Source organism: Prionailurus viverrinus, chromosome D1, assembly GCF_022837055.1.
Source record: "Prionailurus viverrinus isolate Anna chromosome D1, UM_Priviv_1.0, whole genome shotgun sequence".
NCBI lineage: Eukaryota > Metazoa > Chordata > Mammalia > Carnivora > Felidae > Prionailurus > Prionailurus viverrinus.
In genome coordinates this window covers 58,281,604-58,294,809 of record NC_062570.1, presented here as the reverse complement: position 1 = coordinate 58,294,809, position 13,206 = coordinate 58,281,604, and the positions used below count along the sequence as shown (strand labels likewise).

The window sequence follows — 13,206 nt, the reverse complement described above, 5'->3', positions numbered from 1 at the left end:
CATGGTCTGGTAGTCAGACACACAAAACAATCTGTAAAAGCTATAAAATAGATAATAAAGTCCATAAAGAGAGTATAGGAAAATATGTTGCACAGTTATCAGTGTAGTAGGAGTAATGGGTATGTAACAGAAGTGGTTAGAATGGTAAATTGGAGGAGCACTTGGGTGGTTCAGTTGGTTAAGCGTCTGACTCTTGATTTTGGCTCAGGTCATGATCTCACAGTTTTTGGACTCTGCCCAGCCTGCTTAGAATTCTCTCTCCCTCTCTGTCTGCCCTTCCTCTACTTGTTCTCTCTCTGTCTCAAAAATAAATAAATTTTAAAAAATTTTAATGTTTATTTTTTTAACGTTTATTTATTTTTGAGACAGAGAGAGACAGAGCATGAACGGGGGAGGGTCAGAGAGAGGGAGACACAGAATCTGAAACAGGCTCCAGGCTCTGAGCTGTCAGCACAGAGCCCGACGCGGGGCTCCAACTCACAGACTGTGAGATCATGACCTGAGCCGAAGTCGGCCGCTTAACCGACTGAGCCACCCAGGCGCCCCTGTAATATTTATTTTTGAGACAGAGACAGAGCATGAACGGGGGAGGGTTAGAGAGAGGGGGACACAGAATCCGAAGCAGGATCCAGGCTCTGAGTTGTCAGCACAGAGCCCGACGCGGGGCTCTAACTCACAGACCGGGAGATCATGACCTGAGCCGAAGTCGGATGCTCAACCAACTGAGCCACCTAGGCGCCCCTTAAAACAAACAAACAAACAAACAAACAAACAAATAAATAAAGAGTGGTAAATTGGAGATGGATCATGAGAGCAATGAATGCCAAGGTAAGGAGCGTGTTGTTAAATTAGAGAACTGTAAGGAGCTATTGAAAGTTTGTTTGATTCATTTTGTTTGTTTAAATTTTTCTTTTAATGTTTATTTATTTTTGAGTGAGAGAGACAGAGCATGAGTGGGGGAGGGGGAGGGGCAGGGAGGGAGACAGACTCTGAAGCAGGCCCCAGGCCCTGAGCTGTCCAGCCCAATGCAGGGCTCGAGCCCAGGAACCATGAGATCATGACCTGAGCTGAAGTCAGATGCTTAATCAACTGAGCCACTCAGGCACCCCATTTTTATTTTGTTTGTTAAATCATAATCTCCATTATATGTGCTTCAAATGACTGCTTTTGGAAATGAACTGGGGTGGGGATGAGACTGAAGGTTTGCAGATCAATGAGAAGGCCAGCACAATAATTCAGGTAGAAGACTGTGAAAGTGGACCTTGGGCAGTATGGAGGTAAAGAAAATGAGCATTCAAATAAAGATAGAGGATAGCTGGAGATGAAAGTTAGAAACTCCTATCTCAGTAGTTCAAGGAGGTAGTATTATTCTATGAGGAATTTATTTCAAAATCTGCCTCCACACCACGATCGTGTAAAATCTGCACCTGTGTCTCCTCATCCCAAGCTACCAGGCAGGAGAATTGCACTAGAGGTTATGAATAGTTTGCTAGAGTGAAATTATGTTCTTTCTGTTTTTTGTTTTGTTTTATTTTTCAGTATACATTTGGTATCTGGTGCAAGGTACAGAAGGAGGGGAGGAGGATGGCCTCTCAGGTGTCCACGTATCCTAGTGGCCCTGTGCTGGCCGAGCTTTGTGCACCAGGTACTCTCCCAGTATCCCTGTGCTAGAGGCTGGGCTGGACTAACCTGAGCACAGGTTCTGGGTTTCTGGAAAGATTGACTGAGTTGCACATCTAGCTGCCTGATAAATGGTTCTTTGTATCCTTCCTTCTTACAGCCTTCTATGATCTCACTAACCACTCGAGCTTCCCTCTTGCAGCCTCTTTCATCATCCTTTCTCCCTTTCTCCAGGGTTTGGTAATCCCTTCTCACTGGGCCTAGCCCTGCACAAGCAGAAAATTCCTGGTAAAGTGTAGGCTGGTGAGTCAGCATCATTCCCTTCCGGCTTTCCTTCTGGTAGCCAGCTCTCTTTCGCCTCTGGCCTTTTATCTTTTGAGTTTTTCTTGTAAGTATGATTTTCTTTGTACCAAAACCATTCCAAAGAATAGAAGCTGAGAAGTTTTACCGAAGCTAAAATAGTTCTCAATTGAAGGTAGCTTCATGCATATATTTTTACTTTAGCCATAAACTAGAGCTATTTGGCAACGTTGGGAAATTTTTTATAACAGGTACCATAGAATTATTACTTTAAAGGAAGTTTAATCTGAGATCAAACATATTCTTCAAAAGGGCCTCCCTTTATTCTCTCTTCTTCCCTAAGGCTTTCTCTGATGTGGCTGTGCTGAGGACTGGAGCAGGGTTTTTTTAAAGCTTTTATAGAGGGGGTACCTGGGTAGCTCAGTTGGTAAAGTGTCCGACTTCGGCTCAGGTCACGATCTCACGGTTCACGAGTTCAAGTCCCATGTCACGCTCTGTGATGACAGCTCAGAGCCTGGAGCCTGCTTTGGATTCTATGTCTCCTTCTCTCTCTGTCCCTCCCCTGCTCACGCTCTGTCTCTCTCTCAAAAATAAAAAACATTAAAAAGAAATTAGGCTTTTACAGAAGGTTGACTTGTAAAAATAAAGCCAGAAAGGCAAAGTTCCTCCATGTTTTTTTGGTGTTGCAAGATCTTGGAGAAATCTAAACTCCATAATTATCACTAAGAACTTTTAAATATTCTTTCATTCATTACTTCATTCAATATTTGTTGGAGCCTCATTATGTTCTATGACCTGTGCTAAATTATTGGGATACGAAGAAAAATGAAGAATACTCCTTTAAGAATACACTGCTCAGGACTAAGTATGAGATGAAGTTGGGGCTCCTGGCTGGCTCAGTTGGTAGAGCACGTGACTCTTGATCTCAGGGTTGTGAGTTCCTGCCCCACACTGGGTATAGAGATTACTTAAAAAAAAATCTTAAAAAAAAAAAAGATAAAGTGGACAAATATTAGGAGACCTCTGTCTGGAGTGGGAGGGGAATTTACAAGGCTAAAGAAGTTGGTGCTTCAGTGCACTTAGCCTCCATTCTTATCTGGGAAGAGACCTCACTGTGAGTCCCTCAGTAAAGTTGCTTGTGGCCCAAATTCATGTGTACTGTATAGACACCAGTTCACCAAGTGTTTTTTGAGATTGGCAATGGGAGGATCTCAGCACTTGTAGTTTGCTTTTGGTGTTGGTGTTGTTGACCATTAGAAGCAATATCCAGAGCTAGAAATATATTGTCATTACCCTGTTTTTTGCCACGTCCAAGTTGTTTAAGCTTAGGCAAGCCACCTATCTTCTTCCTTTTGGTTTTTTATCTACAAAGTGAGAAAACTTATCTATCGTAACTTTGATAAAATTGCATAATGTTCATGTAAGTTGTTTGAAAAGTACAAAACAATAAACACAATAATATCTGTGTTAATCTTTTAGGTGAAAAAAATTACTCCTTTAAAAATGCTCACAATGCAGGGGCGCCTGGGTGGCTCAGTCGGTTAAGCGTCCGACTTCGGCTCAGGTCACGATCTCACAGTCCGTGAGTTCAAGCCCCGCGTCGGGCTCTGTGCTGACAGCTCAGAGCCTGGAGCCTGTTTCAGATTCTGTGTCTCCCCCTCTCTCTGACCCTCCCCCATTCATGCTCTGTCTCTCTCTGTCCCAAAAAAGAATAAACATTTTAAAAAATTTTAAAAATAAAAATGCTCACAATGCGAATAGTGTGTTGAGAGAAAGTGACCTTGATGTGGGGGAGGGGCAGAGAGAGAGAGGAGAGAGAGAGAATCCCAAGCAGGCTCCATGCTGACCATGCAGACCCCAATGTGGGACTTGATCTCACAAACCTGAAAGATCATGACCTGAGCATAAACCAAGAATTGGAGGCTTAACTGACTGAGCCACCCAGGTGCCCCAATAATTTTTTAAAGTTTGTTTGTTTGTTTGTTTATTATTTATTTTGAGAGGGAGAGAGAGAAAGAGAGCAGGGAAGAGGCAGAGAGAGAGGGAGAGAGAGAATCTCAAACAGGTTCTGTGCTGTCAGCACAGAGCCAAAGGCAGGGCTTGAATTCAGGAACCATGAGATCATGACCCCAGCTGGGAGGATCAGTCAGATGCTTAACCAACTGAGCTACCTAGGCACCTCGCCCCAATAATTTTTTTTAAGTTTATTTATTTATTTTGAAAGAGAGAGCATGCACAGGGAAAGGCCTAGAGAGAGAGAGGGAGAGAGAGAATCCCAAGCAGGCTCCACAAACACAGAGCTGGATGCAGGGCTTGATCCCACAAACCTTGAGATCATGACCTGAGCTAAAATCAAGCATCGGATGCTCAACCAACTGAACCACCCAGGTGCCCCGTAATCATTTTTTAAAGTTAAGTGATCACAAATTATGATTTGGTTCTGTTATCCTTAGCCCTACTATCTTAGCTGCCTCTCTTATAATATCCACTCATCATGAAGGCAAAACTATCCAGAACATGGACCCAAAAGGATTTGTTTCAGGCAACCTTTACAGGTGGCATTCAAATGTTCTACCCCTTTTCTTCTATTTCTCCCACTGGGGAGGTCAGGAGGAATTTGGTGAGCCTCAATCTATTTCCCACTCTAGGATGATGGCCCAAGGAGCTTCAGGAAATAAAGAGGGGGGTGGCAACAGGTCACATGCCAGGGAGAATGTTTCTTTATATACACATTTCAGTTAAACTTGAAGTCCCTGAAACATTCACTAGTCTCTCTTTTTCAAAATCACACCATGAGTGGGGCACCCAGCTTGGCTCAATTGGTAGAGGGTGCAACTCTTGATCTCCAGGTCATGAGTGCAAGCCCCACATTGAGTGTGGAGCCTACTTAAAATAATAACAATAATAATATTATCAACAATAATAATAATAACAAAGCACACAGTGGGTAAATGATGGAAGCAGGGTTGGATCTGAGCCCATATTCTCTGCACATTCTCCCATCTTTATGTGTCTACTATGCCACTTATGGATGTACAGACAAGAATGATGTCATAGAGGTAGGAGAAAAAAGAGAAAGAAGAATAGGAAGCTTTCATTTCCATTCACCAGATGCATATTACTATGGGCCAGGCCCTGGACTAGATGTTGGAGATACAGAGATGAATAAGGTACATCCTGTACCTTGGGGAGCTCATAGTCTGTAGGAGGATAAAGCAAGAAAGCAGGAGCCTTGGTACCTGGAAAGTTGGCCTGTGTTGAGCTATCTTGGTTTCTCTCAGGGAGGCTTAGTTTTTAGAGGCTAGAGACAAAATAAGCCAGAGAAATTACAGAATAGCTGGAGATACAAGGATTTCTGGCCACATCTGTATGAAAGTGTCTTTCTGGCAAACTCAGCAAGCTCATATTCCTTTATAACACATGACATCATCAACTGAGCTTGGAAACAATAATATCCATTCCAACACGTTAATAGATACGCTGCTATGGTGTCTTTACATCCATATATGCTGATTTCACCTTCCTTTTGGGTCCTAGATTCCTGATCTTTTAAAGTATTCTAGTTGTCTTGAAAAATCCTTGTGCTTTGCCACAGAATTAATTGTCCCTTTCTTCCTTCTTATCCCTCTTCCCCTCAGCTTTCTGCCTCCTCGGAGTGTATGAACAGTACAAAGATAGGTTTTGTATCTTACCAGGTTACATTTGCCTGGCCTAGACAAGGAAAGAAACTCTCTGGCCTAGCCAATCTGCCCTTTTGGAAACCTATAGTCACCATCCGGTGGAACAGAAGGAGCACAGGTGCTGAAATCAGGTAGGTCATCACCTGCAGTGTGACTTATGTTAACTAGGTAACTTCTTTGTTTCTTTGTTCCCCATCTATGAAACGAGTGAGTGATTCTCAACTTCACACAGGCACTGGGGGAGTTGAATGAACCTATATGCCTGGAAAGACCTGACCTGGCACAAACTAAGAACTCAATAGTTTTGTTTTGTTTTGTTTTTTCTAAAATCTCAACAGCTTTTAGATATACCGTGCAGGCAAAAAACAAAACAAAACAAAACAAAACAGTCACTGTGGTGGAGGAGGGATGACATATCTGCTATTTCTCCAGGCAGAATTAATTGCCATCTCTGTGTGGTCCCAATATTTTGCACATAATTCTGCTATTTCATTTACTATACTATATATTAATTATTTGTTACTATCTCCTCCACATATTAAATTGTGAGTTCCTCAAGAACTGAGCTCCTATCTGATTAATTTATTCTAGTGGCTAGCACAAGACATGGAGATCTGACTTCTAGCCTTGATTTAAAAGCTGATTGAGGGGTGCCTGCTGGCTCATTCGGTAGACCATGCAACGCTCGATCTTGGGGTTGTGAGTTTGAGCCTGATGTTGGGTTTAGAGATTACTAAAAGAAAGAAGTAAACTTAAAAATATATAGGTTTAAAGCTGATTGACTCTAAGTGAGGCTTTCCGACATTCAATTGCTTCATAATAATTTTTTTAATGTTTATTTTATTTTTGACAGAGAGAGACAGAGCATGAGTGAGGGAGGGTCAGAGAGAGAGGGAGAAACACAATCCAAAGCGGGCTCCAGGCTCTGAGCTGTCAGCACAGAGCCCGACGCGGGGCTCGAACTCACAGACCGCGAGATCATGACCTGAGCCGAAGTCAGACACTCAACCGACTGAGCCACTCAGGCACCCTGTTTGCTTCATAATAATTGATAACTGCCTTCTATTAAGTGACCACTATGTGCAATGCTGTATGCTCAGAGCATCACTTAACTATGAATTTGTCCCTTTAGATGATCTCTTAGCAACTCTGCCCCTAAGAGATTAAGGGCTACCTTTGGGGGGCATAGATTTACCTACTTAGCCCTTTGCAGCTCCTTGGAATTTCATCATAGGAAAAATTGATAAAACAATAGGTTAAGGGATCTTGACAGGGTTTCTGACACCAAAGCAAACTCCCTATCACTGAAGCCCCATTCATATTTACCAGGTTTTACATCTTTTCCTTGTTAAGGAAAACAATAACAACAAAATCAGTAGCAGCAATAACAGCAACAATAAAAATAATTGCATATTTATTATTTCACTTGACATTGACTTTATGTGACCATGTACTCCCTTCATACACAGAGTTTATGTGCATATCTCTGTAGTTAGAATCCCTTATTGCTTTATAATTGTTTATAATTTGGCTTCCCTACTGATCTCTACCAGCCACTTAAAAAATTATAAATATTTAGGGTGTGCAATATGATGATTTGATATATATACATAATGAAATGATTATCGTGGTTCAACTAGTTAACATACCATTCCTCATATAGTTATCTTTTGTGATGAGGGCACCTAAAATTTACTCTCTTAGCATATTTGCAGTATTCAATACAGTATTATTAATTATAGTTATCATGTAGTACTTTAGATCTCTAAACTTAATTTATCCTGTGTAACTGGAACTTTGTACCCTTTGATCAACATTTCTCCATTCTGCCCCCCGGTCCTGCTCAAGCCACTGGTAACCACCATTCTCTACTCTGCTTCTATGAGTCCAATTATTTTAAATTCCAAGTATAAGTGAGATAATGGAGTATCTGTCTTTCTGTGCCCATCTTATTTCATTCAGCATAATATCCTCCAGTTTCATCTATGTTTTAACAAATGACAGGATTTCCTTCTTTTGAAAGGCTGGTATAATATTTCATTATATATTCGCTATTTATACTGTTTTCCATTGTGGATATACCAATTTACGTTCTCACCAACAGTGTGCGAGGGTTTCCTTTTCTCCACATCCTTGCCGAAAGTTAGCTTTTGTCTTTTTGATAATAGCCATTCTAACAGGTGTGAGATAGTATCTCATTGTGGTTTTGTTTTGCATTTCCCTGATGAGTAGTGATGTTCAGCATCTTTTTACGTACTGTTGGCCATTTGTGTGTCTTCTTCTGAGAAATGTCTATTCAGGTCCTCTGCCCATTTAAAAAATTCTTGATTCATAATTGACATACCATGTTATATTAGTTTAAAGTGTACAACATATATATTGATTTAACACTTCTATGTACTACTCAGTGGTCACTATGATAAGTGTAGTTACCATCTGTCACCATACAAGGTTATTACGATATTATTGCCTGTGTTCCCTATGCTGTACTTTTCATCTCCGTGACCTATTTTATAACTTAAGTTGGTACCTGTTAATCCTCTTCATCTATTTTGCCCACCCCCACCCATCTCCCCTCTGGACCACTGATTCATTCTCTGTATTTAAGAATCTGTTTATTTTGTTTTTTAGATTCTACAGATAAGTGAAATCATATGGTAATTGTCTTTCTCTTTCTGACCTATTTCACTTAGCATAATATCCTCTAGGCCCATTCATGTTGTGGCAATTGCCTTTGTCCATTTAAAATAGAGTGCCATTGGGGTGCCTGGGTGGCTCAGTCGGTTGAGTGTTGGTTCTTGATTTTGGCTGAGGTCATGATCTCACGGTTCATGGGTTCAAGACCCACATCCAGTTGTGCCCTGACAGCACTGAGCCTGCTTGGGATTCCCCCTCTCCCTCTCTTTCTGTCCCTCCCCTGCTCGAGCACGTGCATGCGTGCTCTCTCTCTCTCAAAATAAATAAGTAAACTTAAAAAAAAATTTGAGTGCTATTGAGTTGAATTCCTTATATACTTTGGGTTTTAACCCCTTAGCAGAGGTATGGTTTGCAGATGTTTTCTCCCATTCTGTAGGTTGTCTTTTTCACTCTGTTGATTGTTTCCTTTGCTGCACAGAAGCTTTTTAGTTTGATGAAATTCCCTATGAGCTACTTAAGTTCAGGGACCATGTAATATTCATCTCTGTATTCCCAAGATTCAATAAAAGGACTGGCACTATGTTATGATAAGTAAATGGTTAATGTGTGTAAAGTAAATGAATGTGCAGTGTCATCATTATCTCATGTGAGAAGGCTTATATAAGAGGGAAAACACTTTGCATAAGGAGACTGAGTTTGAAACTCAGCTCTGCTTCAGTTGGTTGGCCTGGAAGAAGTCTCTTAACCTCTTGGAATATCCTTATATCTAAAATCAAGTGATAATATTTCACTAACAGGCTTGTGGGGAATAAATTAAGTGATGCTCTGAGCACAATGCATTGCACATAATTGTCACTCAGTAGAAAGTAGTTATTATCGGGGTGCCTGGGTGGCTCACCCAGTTGAGCATAGGCTCAGGTCATGATCTCACGGTTCATGGGTTCCAGTCCCAAGTAGGGCTCTGTGCTGACAGCTCAAAGCCTGGAACCTGCTTCGGATTCTGTGTCTCCCTCTCACTGACCCTCCCCTGCTTGTGCTCTCTCTCTCAAAAATAAATAAACACTAAAAAAAATTTTTTTAAGTAATAAAAAAAGAAAGTTATTATCAATTATTAATTACAAGGCAACTGAACGTCAGAAAAACTCGCTTAGGGCCAATCAGCTTTTAAATCAATGTTAGAAGTCAGTTCTCCATGTCCTGTGCTAGCCACTGGAATGAATTAATCATACAGGATCTCAGTCCTTGAGGAACTCACAAATATGTGAAAGAGACAGTAACAATTAATTAATACATTGTATGTTGGATGAAATATCAGAATTGTGTGCAAAACACTGGGACAACACAGATGTGGCAATGAATTCTGCCTGGAAAAATTGCAGTGAAGGTGACATTTAAGCCGTGGTTAGGGCAGTCTTGAAGGGATTTCTAGATACTGAGTCTCAGAAGCTACCGGAACCAAGGTGCTGCAGGGATTGAATGTGTCTCGGTCGGATATTGTTACTGGACTCAAGCGAGGTGTTCCGTCAGTGTTTCCAGACGCCGGGAGACCGCTGCAGCTTGGGCGGGTCTTCAGCTTGCACAACTACCGGCAGCAGCAGCAAAGGATGAACGGAGCTCTAGGAAAGGTAGGTTCCACGCACGCTGGGCGCGGCGGAGGTGGTGGGGAGACTAGAGATGGGTGGTGGCCGCCTGGCTATCGCGGCCTCTGCAGACATCCGGGTATGAAACACTGGCGAGAACAAGGTTCTCCCGGCAGCACCCGCGGCTCCTTGCGGTCAAAGGGTTGTGTTTCATCCACTCCTCCCCGGGCGAACACAGCTGCGATTACCCGTGGGCCACGCCCCCTCCTCTAGCCACGCCCCCCCGCTAGCCACCCTCGCCACCCATTGGCCTGGAAAGGGAAGAGCCGCACAGTGGAAAACTCTTAGAGGTTGTCGGAACCTGTGCTGGTTCCGACAATGTCTGTGACCTTGAGCAGGTCATTTTTATTTTTGCGTTAAGTAATCAACTTCCAGAGTGTTTTAACTTGGTGACCTGATTAGGATGTGAGGCTACTTGACGATGAGAAAAGGATAATAAGCTAAAATTTTACGTAACAAAACCCTATTTAAATGACTTCAGTAAAACCGTCTGAATCACGGTAAAGGCAGTCCTTGGTCTTCTCTTGCCCTTTTAACAGACGAACAGATTACAGGTGTGTTGTTTTAGATATATCATGATGCTTAGAATGATGTCTTACTTTTAGCAATTTTTGTTAAAATTGTATTTTAGCCGTTAATTGTAGAGATTATGTCTCCATGGTGTACAGATCAGCATGATCTTTGCTGTTCATGGATCTACCAGTAGGTATCTTCGGGTGGGCCCTGAATGTCTTTAGGCTTGTTTCCTTAATGGTGCACACCTTGCTTCTTTATGAAATAACTCACTGATGTTCACCTCAGCCTAATTGTGAGAATTTGGCCAGATCTGGTGAAAGGATAATAGAAAAAAATCAGGAAGTTTCAAAATTCCATTGTTAAAGATAGATTGGTGACTCTGTGCTCCTGCTATATTTCTTTTCATTCTGAGGACTGCTGAAAGGGAGGGATAATTTTTCAAGGAATACTGTTTTCTACCATTCTCTACTACAGGACACCCCATGGAAATCTGTCATTAGGGCATCATCTAAAGATTCAAGGGCAGATAGGACCTCTCCAAGTCTGATGCCACTGTTACCTTTCAGACACCTTTGTTATTGATTTTGTTCTTCCACTCTGCTCTATTGCTTTGGCCAGAGAGTCTTCACTTGGAGTGTCCTCACCTTCTCACCACCCATCCAAATGCTCCATCCCTCAGCACCCAGCTCAGGTCTCATCTTTTCCATAAAACCTTTCTGACCACACTGTCTAAAATGCCTCAACTAGCTAGTGTTATCTTTTGGCATCTAATCATATGTAGTCTTGTGACCATCTTTGTCTCAGGCTCTCTGGAAGTGTTAGTTAATACTTTACATTTATAAGGAAAAGCCATGTGACTTGCATCACACCCGGATTCTATCTCTTGTGAGGTATATGACCTTAGGTGGGTTATTTGAGCTCTCTGTGCTTCAGTTTCATATCTATAGAATGCAGATGATAATGCCCACCATATGGAATTGTTGTAAAGATTATACAAGATAATGTAAATAAGATTAGTTTGTAAGGTGTGAAGGAATATATGCAGGAATATTGATATTATTTCACAGTTTATATACTGCTCTCATTTGCATAATTTCATTTGATTTTCACAGTATTATGAGATAATCTTGGCAGGCACAACAAATCAGGAAATGGAAGCAAGCTACTGGCACAGTGTCTGGTACATAATAGTTCTCAAATATTCTACTGAATGCCTGAATGAATGAATGCTCTTTTTTTAAATAGGTCAACAGCCATTTAAGTGGTAGAGCTGAGACTGGAGCCAAGATTTTCTACCTCTCCTAAGACCCAACTACTTTTCCTTTTTCATTCCTCATTTCACAGATGAGGAGAACCAAAACCTTCCTTAACCTTCCCAGTCCTTTCATCTTTGTGACCTGTACAGCCCATTACACTGCTCTCACATTGCAGTGTAATAAATAACTTGCACATCTTCTGCCTTCACTAGAAAGATTTGAGAGTAGGCAACTGTATTTTTTTTTTAACGTTTATTTATTTTTGAGACAGAGAGAGACAGAGCATGAACGGGGGAGGGGCAGAGAGAGAGGGAGACACAGAATTGGAAGCAGGCTCCAGGCTCTGAGCCATCAGCCCAGAGCCCGACGCGGGGCTCGAACTCACGGACTGTGAGATCGTGACCTGAGCTGAAGTCGGACGCTTAACCAACTGAGCCACCCAGGCGCCCCCAACTGTATTTTCTTTATGTCTATATGTACCCAGCCCACAGTGTACTTGGCCTAAAGTAGCTCCTGATAAATATTGAGTGAATAAGTGACGAACAAAAATTGACATTACATGCAAGTAAATGGTAGAGCTGGGACTAGAACTTCAGACTCTTAGCTCAGTGTTCTTTCCTTAGGAACCCGAGGAGTTTTTAGCTTACAGTCATCTCCCATTTTAGATGAGTGAAAAGCCCTGCTTTAGTGGAATAAAACAGGGTGGGATTACATACCTCTTTGGGTCAATAAAAGTAGTAAGTAGAAGTAGTGTTAAGACCATAATGCTGATATTCATCAAACCCCAGAAAACATACTGATTGATCAAGATGGCAGGATGATGTCTGCGGAAGTCAGAACATACCAGGGAATGAGTAATGACTCACCTGCGGAGTTACTTTACACATAAAATGGATGGTCCTGGAATATCAGGCTTAGGTCTGAATGTCACTCACCCTGAGATTACTGTTCTTCCCTCTGGGATTACCATACCTCTGAACCACAAGGATATGGTTAGGTGAGGTGTGGTGATCACAAAAGGTATGCCAGAAGGAGCAACCTTGTGTACTGATCTCATTGTAAGATGTTTTCAACTAAAAACATTGAAGTCTAACGTGGGGTAGAGTTCATGTAAACAAAGAGCAGTGAGGACTGAAGCAAATGACAAACCAACAGACATGAATTAGGAGGACATAAGATGTGACATAGGAGGGCACACGTTTCAGGGTGCCTAGAAAGGCAGGGAGTCCCAAAGCCCAGGAAAGTGGTCAGGAAGTTGGCTATTTTCTGGTTACTATTAGACTGTAAGCTCTGCAGGACAGGGATATTTTACTATTTTGTTCATGGTTTTCTCCTTAACACCTGTCACACACTAAAGTACATATTGTTTAATAAATGAGGAGCTGAACAATCACCACATCATCATCACTGCTACCAATTTGATCATTAACAATGTGCCTTGCACTTGCTAAGTCCTTTTTATATTATTATCTAATTTAATCGTATCAAGAACTCTTATGAGATAAATATTTTTATAACCTCTTTAAAGATAAGGAAATGAGGTTTGGATGGATTTAT

The 13,206-nt window shown here is 41.6% G+C and overlaps 1 protein-coding gene across 1 annotated transcript in view; it reads left to right on the top strand.

The window, feature by feature from the left end:
* The first annotated feature begins 816 nt into the window (after positions 1-816).
* MRPL48 (mitochondrial ribosomal protein L48) overlaps positions 817-13,206 on the top strand; it is a 62,138-nt gene continuing 49,748 nt past the window's right edge. Inside the window, exons 1-5 of the mRNA XM_047823203.1 lie at positions 817-828; positions 1,540-1,645; positions 1,855-1,908; positions 4,960-5,090; positions 9,698-9,862. Of these exons, the coding sequence (XP_047679159.1) occupies positions 817-828; positions 1,540-1,645; positions 1,855-1,908; positions 4,960-5,090; positions 9,698-9,862 (468 nt within the window). The remainder of the gene's footprint in view (positions 829-1,539; positions 1,646-1,854; positions 1,909-4,959; positions 5,091-9,697; positions 9,863-13,206) is intronic.